General features: G+C 51.2%; 1 protein-coding gene across 1 annotated transcript; it reads left to right on the forward strand.

The window, feature by feature from the left end:
- Positions 1-787: 787 nt before the first annotated feature.
- bsk (mitogen-activated protein kinase dJNK) lies at positions 788-8,979 on the forward strand. Its single transcript, XM_003743027.1, has 10 exons — positions 788-965; positions 2,889-2,982; positions 3,243-3,459; positions 4,022-4,158; positions 5,247-5,338; positions 5,821-5,905; positions 6,050-6,587; positions 6,689-6,794; positions 7,289-7,469; positions 7,600-8,979. Exons 3-10 carry the CDS (start codon positions 3,341-3,343, stop codon positions 7,671-7,673), a joined length of 1,332 nt encoding a protein of 443 aa, XP_003743075.1. The 5' UTR covers positions 788-965; positions 2,889-2,982; positions 3,243-3,340; the 3' UTR covers positions 7,674-8,979.
- The last annotated feature ends 5,863 nt before the right edge of the window (positions 8,980-14,842 follow it).

A 14,842-nucleotide genomic window follows, 5' to 3' on the forward strand; every position in this document is an offset into this window, starting at 1 on the left:
GTCACACGGTATGTGCGGTGCTGATGGTGGCACTTGCGTAGCGATGGAGCGAACGTCGATCCGTGCAACATCCCGAATAAGACCTCAACCCTCACTCAGTACAGCATCAGCGTTCCGTAATTTGCGTCCTACCGCGGCGGGTGCACGGACATGATAGAGAACTCTGTGTTTACTATTATGAACGCATTCCTCCTGTCTGGTATGAGGGGGCGCTTGCAGGAGCCCGCTCCATCTCAGCGAAAGCAAAGTCTTGATTTCACTCGGCGACCTGGGCCAATGCAGAGGGCTCATCTCTTCGGCTCCGTCACCACCTCAAGTGCCCCCTCATACCAGACAGAAGAAATCCATTCATGAAAGTAGTTCTCGGACTTGGCTCTCATGGGGCTCCAGGCTCCATGCTCTGTGAATGTGGATGGTAGTCCAATGATTTTCGGACTTGGTTCTCATACGGCTCCATGCTCTGAGGATAGGACTCCGATGATTTTCTGACTTGATTCTCGTAAGGCTCCATGCTCTGTGGATGGGGGTCCGATGATTATCGGACTTGATTCTCATGAGGCTCTGAGCTCTAGGGATAGAAGTCTGATGTCTATCAAATTTGGGAAGGCTCCATGCTCTGTGGGTGTGGATTGGAATTGGATAATCTTCGGACTAGGTTCCCATTAGACCCCATGCTCTGAGGATCGGAGTCCGATATCTTTCGGATTTCTCATCCCGAAGATTTTCTGAGTTTCGAGAGCTGCGCGCGCCGAGCTGACTACAGCGCCATTTGCCAAAATGGCCGCCTAGCTTTCGCGGAGAAATGCCGTCCGGCAGGCATTGGCAGGTTTCTGATTCCAAGTGCTTCTTCCCCTGAGGCGGCCGCGGCTGTGTGCTATACTTTTGTCGACGACAGACTTCGACCCGTTACGGCGGTGCAGAGCTTCTCTTGCAAGGCCCGTCCGACTCGGGCCTCTAGGATTCCCGTAAGTTCGAAAGAGGAGCGCATTCTCATCGCTCCGGAAGTCCTCCGATCGTGAGTTCCCGTTCAGTTTCTCTCGGGGACGGCTTGGGAGCGTTCCGTCCCGTGCAAGAGCGCCCCCGGATTCCAGAAATAGTCCGCATGCCTCAAATCGGGGACTGCACTCCCAGAGCTTCAGTGTTTGCTTAAAAAAGCTGCTCTGCCCTCAGCTGAGACACTGCGAGCAGCAACGGCGCCAGCAGCGGATACGTGTAATTGTTGTTCTTCTCGAGGAGAACCATATCCTCGCACATCATCTGCGCTCGAGATCTTTCTCTCCGGTGTATGTGCTCCGATTCGGAACGATGACCGTCGAGGTTATCCTGGAATGCTCTAGGAGTGTTCTATGACGTATACCAAAAGCTTATGGCCGACGGGAGACATCTCTAACAAGAACGAACCCCGCTCCTGGAGATCGTGAATTTCCAACTCGCGGGAACGTGAGCCGGGGTAGGAGGGCTTCGATTCAATGGAAAACGGCTTTATATCCCCATCATTGTGACGTATTCAGAAATTGAAACAATGGGACTATCGTCAGCTTATCTGACTGCTGTATCCGTCGTCTACTCCCGACCGCACGACGACACCGTCGAAGTGTTAGCGGTCACGGTAAACAGGTGCGGATGACGGCTCCGAGACCCTCCGTCGACCCTGTGGAGATGCGGTGCAGATAAGCATGTCGTCTACCTTAGTTTGCACGATGCATTCCCTTCGAGAGTATTTCAAGAGCAGCGACTTGAACAATGGCAGCGGCTCCGTCGCCGACCGAGACGATATCCTATTGCCACAGCGGGATCCAGCCGGGGTTCACGTCATTCCGTCCCGATATCCCCTCTGTCACTAATATTCTGAAGTTTTTCATTAAACCGTCTCCGGCTTTCCGCCGGGCTTTCTCGATGAAACCCTTATCACATAGTGGTGGCGAAGGTGTGCTCTTGTGTTCGGCGCTTCGGAGCCCGCAGCGAATTTCCATGGGTCGACATTCTTCGCGCACCGGAAAACGCCCTGACTGAGAATGTCGTTCCTAGAACAGCTCCGATGAAGAGGCTCAGCCTGCCTGCCATGAACGATACCGAAGTTCGATCCCTCACGTTTTCGTCGTCGGCGCTCATCGATCGATGCATGAGGTTTTCTCGAGCTTGGTTCCTCTCTTTGAAGCTCGCGTCGAGGAGATACGATATCTGATCCCTCGAGCGGTACACCTGAAAGCTAGGGCTGCTCTGCATGTTTTCCACTTCGATTCCGGAGCTGGGAGCTCCCGAGTCGAGCATCTACCACTTGGCTCACAAGCGGGGCTGCGTGCAGACTTGCTGCTGCATTTGTCAGTAACACAATACCGAGCTTCGCATTGCCTTCAGCTCACCTGCCTGAGCGCAATTACCGTGGTCGCTCTGGCCCCGGGCAGAATTGGAGCCCAGCAGGAATTCTTTCGCTGCAAACCATAATATGGATGTGTTCGATTGAGCCTGTTTCCCCAACATGGTTGCTGCTGTGGAGATCTATGCACATACTTGTGAATTCCTCGGCAACGATTCCGCATCATTATACTCGACTGTTTGGCATGGAGAGAGTCAGAACAGATATATGAGCAGAATCCTCAGTCGGCTCCGAGTTTTCGATTCGCTATTATCAATTCGGTAATGATGACTTATCACACTCTGACTCGTGCTAAGCTCGAAAGGTTCCCCCGGAGGGATTCTCTCGAATTTCACTTTGAATTCCACCCTCTTCCCGAAAGTACGGTGAAAACTTCATGGGTGTCCTCGACAAATCCGGACGACAAGCTTTCCGTAGACGTAGAGCAGAAATTCGAATCTATGTCGTCGACCAGTGAGTCGATTTCGAGAGGCGAGCGAACTGAATACTGTATCGAATAATTACGTTTCAGATGTTAAGAAACCATCCCAACACAGCCGCCCATCTCACGGGCCGCGGGACACGGATTAGATCATCGACTTGAGCACCTAAGAACCGATGGCCCGGTAAGCAAGCCGCTCGAGAAAAATGAGCTCGAGTTTCGATCGCGCAATGTCTGGCATACGAGGCATCCACGGCAAGCTCTTCGTCCTCTGGGATAGAGTGCTTTCGGGAATGCGTGCGACTAATTAGCTAGTCGGATCCCGCGATTCCTTTCGGTCGCACTCATCCATTGAAGCTCGTAGACGAATGCCGGTCAATAGGTTTTTGAAGCGTATGCTGATCTATCAGCAGGTCGGTCAGTCATTAGCGGAATTCATTGCAGGGTCAGGTTCTTCGCAGCGCCTGAAACAATATCGTCGTCGCCTGGTGCCAGGCCTACCTAGCCAACTCATTAGGACAGCTGTCGAAATTTCCGGAAAAATGTCGGTGAAGCCTTCGTCCCTGTTCTACACCGTGGAAGTGGGCGACACCGCCTTCACTATTCTACGTCGTTACCAAAATCTCAAGTCGATCGGTTCGGGAGCGCAAGGAATCGTATGGTGAGCCGAATTACTGCTCGTTTCATTATCCTACCTGTCTGGTTCGAATCTGAGCAACATTCCTCTTTCGCGATTTTTGTCACTGAGCTACCTCTCTCTCATGTCATGGCTGACTTCGGTAGAGACGGCAAGACGCTGATCGGGTGCGTCCCACGATGGTTGAGAACGGGAAAATGGAACCGTTGGGAGATTTTTCGAGGAGCTGAAGGGTACGGGGATCGCTGTCGGTACCGACGTCATCATTGTCCTTGTTGTCTCGGTCGAGAAGTTTTCGCCGTAGTCGTCTTTTGTTTTGAGGACAAAGCGTTCCTGTCGTCGCCAGCGGAGGTTTTCGGGCCACCGTTAAGTCCTGGTACCATCGTGGAGCAGATTTTATTAGCTTGTATCAGGGCTCGCGGGAAATTACTCGGAAGTATTCCGCTCCTCGAATCCGTCGAGCATGTCTGCATCGGCGGAGACCAATTTCGGAGCGTCCGACCTGGAGAATATCGATCAGTGCCTGAGAGAGTCTCCGTTTGCCCCTTTCCGTGGCTCTCTAACGAAAGAAAAAAATTCATTACAGTGCCGCATACGACTCGATGACCGGCAAGAATGTGGCCATCAAAAAGCTCTCCCGGCCGTTCCAAAATGTGACCCACGCCAAACGCGCTTATCGCGAGTTCAAACTCATGAAACTGGTTTCGCACAAGAATATTATCGGTAAGTGACTTTTAGCTCATTTCGCTCTGGCCCCGCCCTTGTTCAATTCCAACTTTCCTGTTCCTCCCAAATGTACCGGAAACGGCACTATGGCCGTCTCCGGATGAACAAATCGACTCGATCGCTCAGACGAGATCGCTATTGGGCGCGCTCAACGATACGTTGCGAGTTGCAGCATCGCAATCTATTTTTGTGCGCGAATTCGTGGGGAGAAAATCGAAAAACTAGAGAAGAAACAAATTTCCAACTCCCTGTGAGCCCTTCAGTATCTGATCCAGCCGGTGTGCGAAGCTTGTGGCTCCCGGATAGATCGCCGTGCGAGGGCTTAATCGATTCTCATAACCACACACGTAGCGATCTTCGCGTGATCTCGATAGCATGTTGCATGAATTCGAGCTCAGTACTTTTTGCTCACTACAGCTACGTAGGCGTTCAAATTAGCTCGCATCGCTCTTAAGGGCAACCTCCGCTGTTGACTCGCGAATGACTCCCGCTTCGGAATATTCTCACTCGAATAATTCACTTCCCATGAATCTTCACGAGTCGGACTCGAAATTCGTATCCATTCATGTCCCGGATGACGGGAATCGTACGCTTCAGCGCCATATTCGTGTGCCGGGAGAAACTGGGGGCTTAGGTCAGGACGTGACATTTCCTGTCGATTCTCTTCCCCGGGGTGAAACGACCGCGTCCCGACCGCATTCAATTAATTCTCCCACAGGAAAGTCGTTCTCTGAAGCGTTTCACAGTTCGGGGACTGCGGTGGGTTTCTCTACTGGAGTTTTGCTTGCGCGACGCATTCTACGAGTCCACCGGCTGGAATCCGGCGGATGGGACGAATCGGATCATGAATTATTTATCGGAAAATCATGCGGAGCACGGACCCGACGTGTCGAAACGGGACATATATGTACATACACGGTCACTGAGGTGACGGGAGCCGCAACGTTTCTCAGAGCGAGATGTTTGAGACGGGATAACCCACTTTCCATGGAGTTTCCGTGACACTCGTGGGAGGACCGTGTAGACGTCTGCCGCTTTAGACCAGGATTGGGCACAGGAATCTATTCAAGAATCTGTCTTTCCAGGCCTGCTGAACGCGTTCACCCCTCAACAGTCCCTGGAGGAGTTCAGTGATGTGTATCTTGTCATGGAATTGATGGATGCCAACCTTTGCCAGGTAAGAGAAAGTAACTTTCCGTCCGTCCTCCCGTTTCTTGTTCCGATTGTCAGTCGAGCGAGTCCATGTGAACCTCGAGGATAATTATTCCTCGGCAAATCGCTCATGAATTTCCCCTATACCCCGATTCTGCGAGACTCATCGAGATTCGGTAGAGGGGGAAACGTCAGATTCAGAGCCGGGATCAGAGGAGCTTCGAATTTCGAGGTGCCCCAAAATATAATTCTTCCATCTTCGCTCGTCGAGACCTCTTTCTATGACTGCGGTCACAACAAGCGTGACCGTGATCGACTCCGGAAGCCAAACTCCGCCGACATGCGGAGAGGTCAATGATAATGGGTCGCCGAAACTAATGCGAGAACCGCGAAACGAGCCACTGCGGAACAGCTTTCGCATTCCGGGAACTCGTGCTCCGCAGCGCCGGCTCTGCCCCCGAGCATGGAGAAAATTCCACCGCTCAGAAACCTCTTCTCCTCCCATAGGTGATACAGATGGACTTGGATCATGAGAGGATGTCATACCTTCTTTATCAAACGCTTTGTGGAATAAAGCACTTACACTCTGCCGGTGAGTGAAATTCGCTCTGCTTATCGTCCCATCGTATCGAAGCCCGGCGTCGGCTCAACGGAGACAGACCGACGCTGTTTTTGTTGTGATTGACTCGATTCCCGAGAATGATACGATCTAATCGAGCCGTCACCTTTGCCACAGGGATAATCCATCGTGATCTGAAACCGTCCAACATCGTGGTAAAGAGTGACTGTACCTTAAAAATCCTGGACTTTGGTCTGGCGCGGACAGCTGGTACGAGTTTCATGATGACCCCGTACGTAGTGACGCGCTATTATCGCGCACCGGAGGTTATTCTAGGGATGGGTTACAAGGAAAATGTGGACATTTGGTCGGTCGGCTGCATCATGGGTGAAATGATCAGAGGCGCCGTCTTGTTCCCGGGATCTGACCATATAGACCAGTGGAACAAGATTATTGAGCAACTGGGCACACCGAGCAGAGAATTCATGAGGAGATTGCAGCCCACTGTGCGAAACTACGTCGAAAACCGGCCACGATACGCCGGCTACTCGTTCGAGAAGCTATTCCCAGACGTTCTGTTCCCCGGCGACTCGACCGAGCACAGTAGGCTCAAAGCCAGCCAGGCTAGGGATCTCCTCTCCAAGATGCTTGTCATAGACCCCGACCGACGCATTAGTGTTGACCAAGCTCTCGAACATTCTTACATCAATATTTGGTGAGTTCATGTCCGGACGAAAAACCCTCGCCAATGCGATGCTCCTCCTCTGTCGAGGCTGCGATTACGTTCGAGTTGATTCTGATGATATCTGTCCGCAGGTACGATGAGGAAGAGGTAAATGCGCCGGCGCCAGCTTCTTACGACCATTCAGTCGACGAACGCGAGCACACAGTGGATCAGTGGAAGGCTCTGATTTATCAGGAGGTACGCTATCACGATTTCCCTCCTGAGCGTTTTCGTATTCGTAGACTCCTGCGTATATCTGTCAAGCTAGCTTGGATCTCGTGGCTCGTGGGATATCGAGACGAGTTGGCCGCCCGGCTGACCATTCGCGTGGCCGGGTAGCCGTTCGCTGGGCCGTGATTAGATGCAGAGAAGGCTCTTGTCATTAGCTGCTCCCAGCTTTCGAAGACTGCTGACTTGCGTTCGCTGCTTCCGGTCGCACCCCGGCTCCTGTAGTCGGGTTAGCTCCTAGAGCGATGAGATCATTATGGTCGTTGGCCAATGATAGGGGCGAAGTCCGCTGTGGGTCTCTGTCGCGATGGACTCCGTCTGGGATTCAGACGCGATCACGGAATCGGAGTGGACTATTCCTCGATGTCTGGTCCTCCCCCGAATAACCGTTCTCGGGTATTCCCTTCAACTTACCTTCTTAGTGCAAATGTATAATAACTGTAGCCGACCCGTTCCCTCTTCAGGTTTGCGAATACGAGCAACGACATAACACTCTCGGGACTCTCACCGGTGGAGCCCTCACAGGAGGTTCTCTCGGCGTTAATCTCGAGCGACAAGGATCGCAAGGCTCTTCTAGTCAAGGGTCGAGCCAAGCTCTGACTTCGCAGACGTCTCAGCCAACCGCCACAACATCCGCTGTTTTAGGTAAGCTGAGAGCCATCCCGATCCAAGGGTGTGGAATTAGAAATTCATAGACTCGATGCAATAATCAGTAGGAGATCTGGTCGATGTCACCGGGAGAAGGCTTCCGGTAATGAAGATTTCTCCCCCGCAGGTTCGTGTTCGTCGATTACTGGATCAGGAGCGTGTGGAGCCCCGAACGGAGCTGCGTCAAATGTTCCTCAATGAAGCTGGGCAATAGCACGGCGAAGTGGATTTCTATCGCTACCTAGAATTGAACTCTCGATATACAGTACTGAACTGTCTCGATGACATCACGAACAGATGCAGCGGCAAAGAAACTGCGGCAATTAACCGCGAAGGTCAATCACAAACCTCACTGCGTCCTACTCCCGTGGACGTCGTTGCCTTCACTTCTGCCCGCCTGTTCACAGCTCTTTACGCTCCACCTGCTCCTATGCGGGAGAGGGGGTCAGAGCTCATCGAAGGAAAACCCTCCGAGCTGTCGCTGATTGTTGGCTAATCCTAAACGGACTGTGAGCACGTGTGTGATGATTGATGACGATTACGCTTTCTGAAGCCTGCATCGAAAACGAGTCTGCTTGAACGAGCGAATAAGTCACCTAGATCCAAGAAATCGAAATATGGAGTCGCTCGAGTATCGAGCTCGAGCAACACATCCGAGGACGGGTTTGTGACCGGTGGCTATGGCTTCGACACCTGTGGCTCAGACTCACAATCACGGGCAGATCTGATCTCTGATTCGATGACGGCGTGTGGAATTCGGAGCGGAAATATTCCTATTTTCGTTCCTCCATCTCTGGTCGATAATTATTGAATCGTATTCGGAACCGTTATCCATCGAAATGTGCCAAATCACTCTCACACTGCCTCCCCGCCTCCCACCCTGGTTCTTCCCGCTCTCTGACAAGGAAGCGTCACCTCCCCGCGAAGTTCCTCCGAAGCCTCTCCCTTCAATTTAGCATCATCATTTAGCCATTAACTGCTTCATGAATTATTCGCCTTTGTGATTGAATTTCTTGACCGTCCACTCATCGGAACGCCAGGCCGCCTACTATCACCGCGAGCCCTGCACGCGAATCACGCGAGTATTTTGCTCCGTTCGGTGCCTACTTGTGAGTCTTACGGGTGGCAGTGACCTCCAGAGAACAAAGATCGGAGCTCAGACAGAAAACACGCAGTGGAGCTCGCGATAGGATCTTTCATTGCCTCTTACATCTACGACCGTAGAGCAAAGGACCTCCGACGCACTGTCAAACCCATCAGCGATTGGAGAATGTCACCCGCTGTTGTGAGCGAATCGCGGGTTCCTCGCTCGGACGCGCCCCGCAGTCGGTCAATCCGAAATTCGCTTCCGGGGGGGTCGGGATGTGAATGTTGAGTGTGTTCGACGATCGTCCACAGCTCATAAAGCTCGTAGCTCCGGTCATGAGCCAATGGTGCCGTTTTTCTGCGGGTGCATCCAGAGGGAAACGGGGTCGTATCAATGACAGAAACAACACCGGCACATTCTGAAAAAAAACTTAATCGCTGCTTAATATTTCCATTTCGGATTATTCATAAGCGTCGCTCAATCGACCAACCAATGGAGCTTTTCAATATGATTTCGCATCAGACCGGTGAATCACGATGTGACCCGCAATACATTCAAAACTAGGTTCGAGTTGCCTATAATTTCCTGGAATCAGCTGTTTCCTCAGACGAGAATGACTGTGGACTGGAAACAATATTATCATTATAAGACGTAGCCCAATGCGCCGATACTTCATCATATTGTATTTAAAATTTGTTTTGCTGGCGGCTATTATGTTGATTTACTTTGAAATGGATAATTCTCCACTTCGTTCGTTTTGCCTATGTCTCCGCGTGTGGCTCTGATTCGCCTCCGTCACAGCCGGGAAGATTATTGAATCGAAGAAATTGACGTGCTGTTTCAAATCCGGGAGGTGATCGTCGCGGATGGATATTCGAATTTCAGGTATTATTACGCCTTAGGACCTGCAACTAAAGATAATAGACGTAGATCGAAGTGTAAAGGCTACGTTCACGCATGTCGCGAGGTCAGACTAGCGAGAGAGTCGCAGACGAGAATGGAAGGATGCACGAAGACACCCGCTGTTTTTTAATAGAGCGGAGAGATTATGACACGACAAAGTATATTATAGAGTCCAGAAAATTATAAGAACAAGTCGAAAACTCTGCCACGGGAAGAGAATAAACAATGAGCGCGCTTATTAATACCATCGAGATTTAATTAATCGATCATTATTCTTCTTGAGTTCGCGGCGGGACCGACGCAGAAGGACACGTGGCATCTTGCATCGAATTCAGATTGCTGTCCACTTGATCGTTCTGCTGAGCGTGAAGTGAAACAGGGGAGTTTTTTCGGTCAGAGTTGTCCGCATAGCTGACAGCGAGAGTCTGTCTAGGGGTCCTCTGCGGAGATATGCCCGGGAATCCGAGGGACGCCGACGCATGGAGACGCCGTGGTTTTTGTGTTATATGTGTTATATGTTGGAACTTCGATGACTGTGGAAAATTGCTGATTGAATAAACTATAATTAATTGGTAATTTATTGGCCATTAACACGGAAGGGGCAGACCCCTCGCTCGTTGAGCAACGAGATCGCTCGTCGTCACGGAGTGTTGCGTAGGGATTGGTGGAAGCAGGGTATACGCTTCCGAGAGAAGAGGCTGAGTATCAGGCTGCTCTTTCGCAAGATTTCGAGTTAGCAGCCGACCCGTTATACAAGTGACGCTCACCGGACGAGAGGTCGCCCACCCCCTTCCCCCTCCCGCAGATAGTCCAGAGCGCCCAAAGCGTTCTCGTAAGAAAAGGAGCGCTCAAGGCACCGCGGTGCATCCCAGGATCCTGCGTGTAGTCAGCAAGACCAGCTCTCCTGCAGCGGCTCGCAGCAGGTTCTGGGGAGCTATCGACATAACCATTTGTTTGGTCGGATTGATGAAATCGACTTCCAGCCGACCACGATGGTGATCGATAGCTTATATGACCCGTTCGACGGAACTGATCGGAAGCCAAGGTGAACACAATGAATTTTGTCCGTTCCCTCCCGTCCGGTGACGATAAGGTTGACTGTTAGCGGAAGTTCGGTAGATGGCCGGATCGAATTCTCTGAACTAAACATTAAAATCGGAGGAAAAATGAGCCTAAGAACGGAAGAGGGGGAGCATGACGGAGAATAATTCTGAGCCATAGAAATTGTATTCGGTCCACGTGAGGGACGAGAACAGCAGCATGTCACTAAGGATACGATGGGATTTTGATGGCGAGCGGGAAGCCAGCCACGGTGGTTCAATCATCGAGAAGAGGAATCCTTGTGAAGATCGAGCTTAGAATGGGGCAGTAACGTTCCTCCCAAACTATTATTCGAAATACATTTTCTCAATCAGGCGTGCGCACAGAAGCAAGATGATCGAATGATCGACTTACTAGTCGGGGTGACTCACATTGGCGAAGGGGGAGACGAAAATCCTCGAAAAACCATACTATCGCCTCCAATTTCCAAAATCCCGACTCGCGGGGCGATCCACGCCCAATTCCCTTCTGACCACTGCGTGCAATCGCATCGCCCGCCACCTACTTTGCTGGTGAGGTGCCTGACTTCACTGAATTGAGTACGGCCCCTACAATCACCATCGCGATCAACTCCCATCGCAAGCGGGAACTTCCGACTTTGCCAATTAGGAGCTCCTCCAGTACTTTTACTCTGTGCAGAGCTGACTGAAGAAAGACTGAATGCTGAATGATGTTTGCTACCCTCTCATTGGATCCGGTATCGCTTTTTCTCACGACCCCAGAAGCCGAAAGATGCTTTGAAGGATGTCGGAGGAATTTCTGGTCGAGCTACACATGGCGGCACTCCACTGTCAGGAATGGACGGCTAGAAACCGCTTCGCGGTTTTTCCTCAGTCTGTATTTGTTACATTCCGTTTGCAAATTCTAGACTTTTCAACACGGGCAACAATGCGCACAGCAAAGACCGCAACGGAAGCGGTGACAGCGAGAGGTGACTTCTTCATTAAGGGAAAAGGCGCGTGAGAAAGTTATGACGTGGGGCTCTCATGACGTTTCTGTCAAACATCCTCGGGGGTCGTAGCTTCCGGTCAATGCATGCTGATCGTGAGGCTGAATGGATGCAGCGAAATGGTGGAAGATATCCGGGGGTATGCGCGCGACTCTCGCGGTGGCTAGAGCGAGGAGCCAAGGAAGTTCCTTCCACAATGCGCAACGATTCGACCTTTTTCAGTTATCTGGTCTCGAGAAACAACCGACGGAGTAACATAAGCCGATGTGATAATTCCTCGGGGGATCAGAGGAACGCAAAGATCCTCGGATCAGAAAATTCCTACCAAACTTCGGGAATCGGGGAATTCGGCGGCAGTGTCTACATCATCATCACTAGTCAACGAGTGCATGAGGGAAGCGGGACAATCTTGTACTTTTCGAATGGCGAGAATCTCTATGGCTTTTGCTTGCCCGAGCCGAGACCGATATGAGAAAAACTCGTTCGTCCAGCGGAAATTGCATGTGGCTCAAGTTGACACGACCCTCGTGAGAAAAGTTGTCCTTTTTAATCAACACCTCATTCGTGTATGGTCTTTCGCATGTACTTTCGCTTTCAAAACATTGTCAACCACGCCGAGTGAGTCCCGCGACCCCGAAAAAATCGCAGCTCATGGGGTAGATCGTCCAACGCCCTAATGGATCATAAAAATTAATCTCTTCTTGTGCCTCCATGTACACGGACAAAGAACACAAGTTATTTTTGTACGACTTCGATTCGGAATAACTCTCACGAGATTGCTTGTATGATCATGAACTCACCACATTGCGCAGGGGACGCAGATTCGAAAATAACTTGAAACTCATGAGTCATGAGAATAATTTTCAATACAGCCATGAGACACCGGGAAGGAGCAGAGCCGAGGAGAAAGTAATTAAAGCTTCCTAATGGATGCAGCTAGGAGCTGATGTCAACAGACACCAGAGGAAGCATTGGAAGCGGAGTTGAACAACCATTCGAAATCGTTTTCTTCCACTCGTTTTCGACTTTTTCCGTCACGGTCATGGGGACGTAAATCGCGAAGATATCAGTGTCTCAGCAGACAATCTGATAAACTCACTCAGAGAAGGATGAGGCAGCGCGAGGACGGTCAAAACTCAATCAGCCGAGGCTTCGGAACGATTTTTGGAAGCCGATAAACAGTCCCATTTCCACGGTCCGCGACTCGTTTAGGATACTGAAAACTACATCTGCCCCCGACAACCAGAAGTTTTCTCGTCAGAGATCCATTAAACGGTACGTTCAAATTGAACATCAGTCTGCTTTCGTTTCTGGCGCTAGTTTCGCCACCTCCGCGATCAGGTGTGCACCATCGCATCGAGTCCATCAGTTCTGGAACGATCCTAACCTCGCATTTTATCCATGGCTTAGGATTCAGGGCGCTTACGACCGACGGCAGCGCTAAGGGTCGCTCGGTTTGACGAGGCGACGTTGCGTGTTTCTGAAAACCACGGAGCCGCGAGCCGTGAATGAGGAGCTTGAGGGTCGATTAAATTCATCTGGGTACGAGTCGGATGAAGTTGTTAACCTGCGACTTGTCTTTGTTCATTTGCGGTTCACCGATCCGCCTCGATTCGTCTTCTGTCGTATTCTTAACGGTTCTCGTTTGGGGTCCGTCCTTCATCTGGGCCAAGCTTGGTGCGTCTCAACGCAGCGCCGACAGCCGTGGCATTTAGTTCGAGCAGTTCCAGCCCAGAACCCAACTCGTTTCGCTGGAACACCACACCGAAGAACCTTGAAGATCTTCCCTGATGATATCTGGCCGAGTTGGTTACTCTGAGAATAGGTACGACTCTGTCGACACATCGCTTCGACAAAATCCGATAGCCTTAACAAGTTCGCACAGTTTCAACTTGTCAAGCGATTTGCTGACCCCGGTGACGACTAATCTCCGCCGTTATGCAAAACGGAATACTCTTCCCACAGAGTGACGTGGAAGGATTCCAACAACCGGTCGGAGCGCTGTTCCCATCGGCCACTGTGTTGTCTTTGATTAACGTTTCGATAGCAATTGAACTGAAAATTTGGGCTAGAATCGGATGACCTTCGAACCGTTCCCAGATCATCATCCGCGGAAAGAAGAGGAGACGGAGCGGAAAGTTTCCCTTGCATCCGTTCGAGCTTGTGACCCCCGTTTTCCCCTTCTGGATAATACTCGGCGCCCCTGGGAGCAGTTGAGAGAGTGCGCGAGCAAGTTACTGACTCTGGAAATATCTAAGGAAGTTTTCCCATCCGATGATGATGAGTATCGGGGAACTCATCGTTGTCGCGTTAAGGACGAAAATAACTTCAGATGCAGCCTGACTAGAATTTCCGCCCTGACGTCACACCCTAATTGAGGGGAGGCGAAGACAATCGATAACTGTATTCACTGCGTGACCGTGTCCCGCCTCCGCGCGAGCATCTGTCGTCGGGATCTAGCAATGCCATTGTGGGGTTCCTTTGAGAAAAGCGCATCAACGGAGCAGAATCTGCGCAGATTTAGCGGGGAGGTGCTCACGTGGTCAATGAAGTTAGGAGGCAAATCACGGATGGCTCTCTTTCAAGTTTAACGACTCGTCAATTGCGACGGAATGTAACGAGAAGTCACAATGCACCAAATGGCAGATCAGAGTGATGCAGCAGGACTTGAGTAACTTTTTGTGTCCCCGTCTGATTGTTGTCGAACCCCATCAGATGCTCAGCGTTGGCGGCTTCCGGGACCCATCCATTTTCTGATTCATCTGATGTGTCCACCGCTATTCCGGGCGACTCCCCTGAAATCGCGAGTTAACCCTTCTTAGTGAATCCGTGGAGGTCTTCGCTGAAACCTTGCCTGAAAAGCACCTTTCTGTAACAGAGCCGCATTGTGCGCCGAAATTCTTCTTCCACTCGTTTGTCCGCGACAGATTTTGACACTAGAAGGTCTCCGTGCCATTGAGGAGCGCACACAGCTCGGATCCGCTCCAATAGTTCACGAACAAGCCTTCGAGCATCGCCCCATCGACTCGGCGGGCTTCGGTCTCCGCGATGCGATGGAATTTTCGACGGGCCCATAATTCAGGGCTAGACTTTTCTGTTCGAGGAGCTCATGGGGCTCCGTCCAGGACTTTCTCCCCCTGGGTCAAAGCAGCGAGAATTTCTGTCATCACGCGCGATCATTGGAGCCTCGGGCTGATATCAGAAGATCATCAGAGGAGGACAAGACTAGTGACTCGTGAAGTTCAAAGGCGCGCTTTAATTTTCGTCGGAAGGTGCGCAAAAAGCCCAGATTCCTCTATCAGGATTCGGGACGCTGCGCGCTCATCCGAT

The sequence above is a fragment of the Galendromus occidentalis genome, unplaced genomic scaffold, assembly GCF_000255335.2.
Source record: "Galendromus occidentalis unplaced genomic scaffold, Mocc_1.1 scf7180000077438, whole genome shotgun sequence".
Classification (NCBI taxonomy): domain Eukaryota; kingdom Metazoa; phylum Arthropoda; class Arachnida; order Mesostigmata; family Phytoseiidae; genus Galendromus; species Galendromus occidentalis.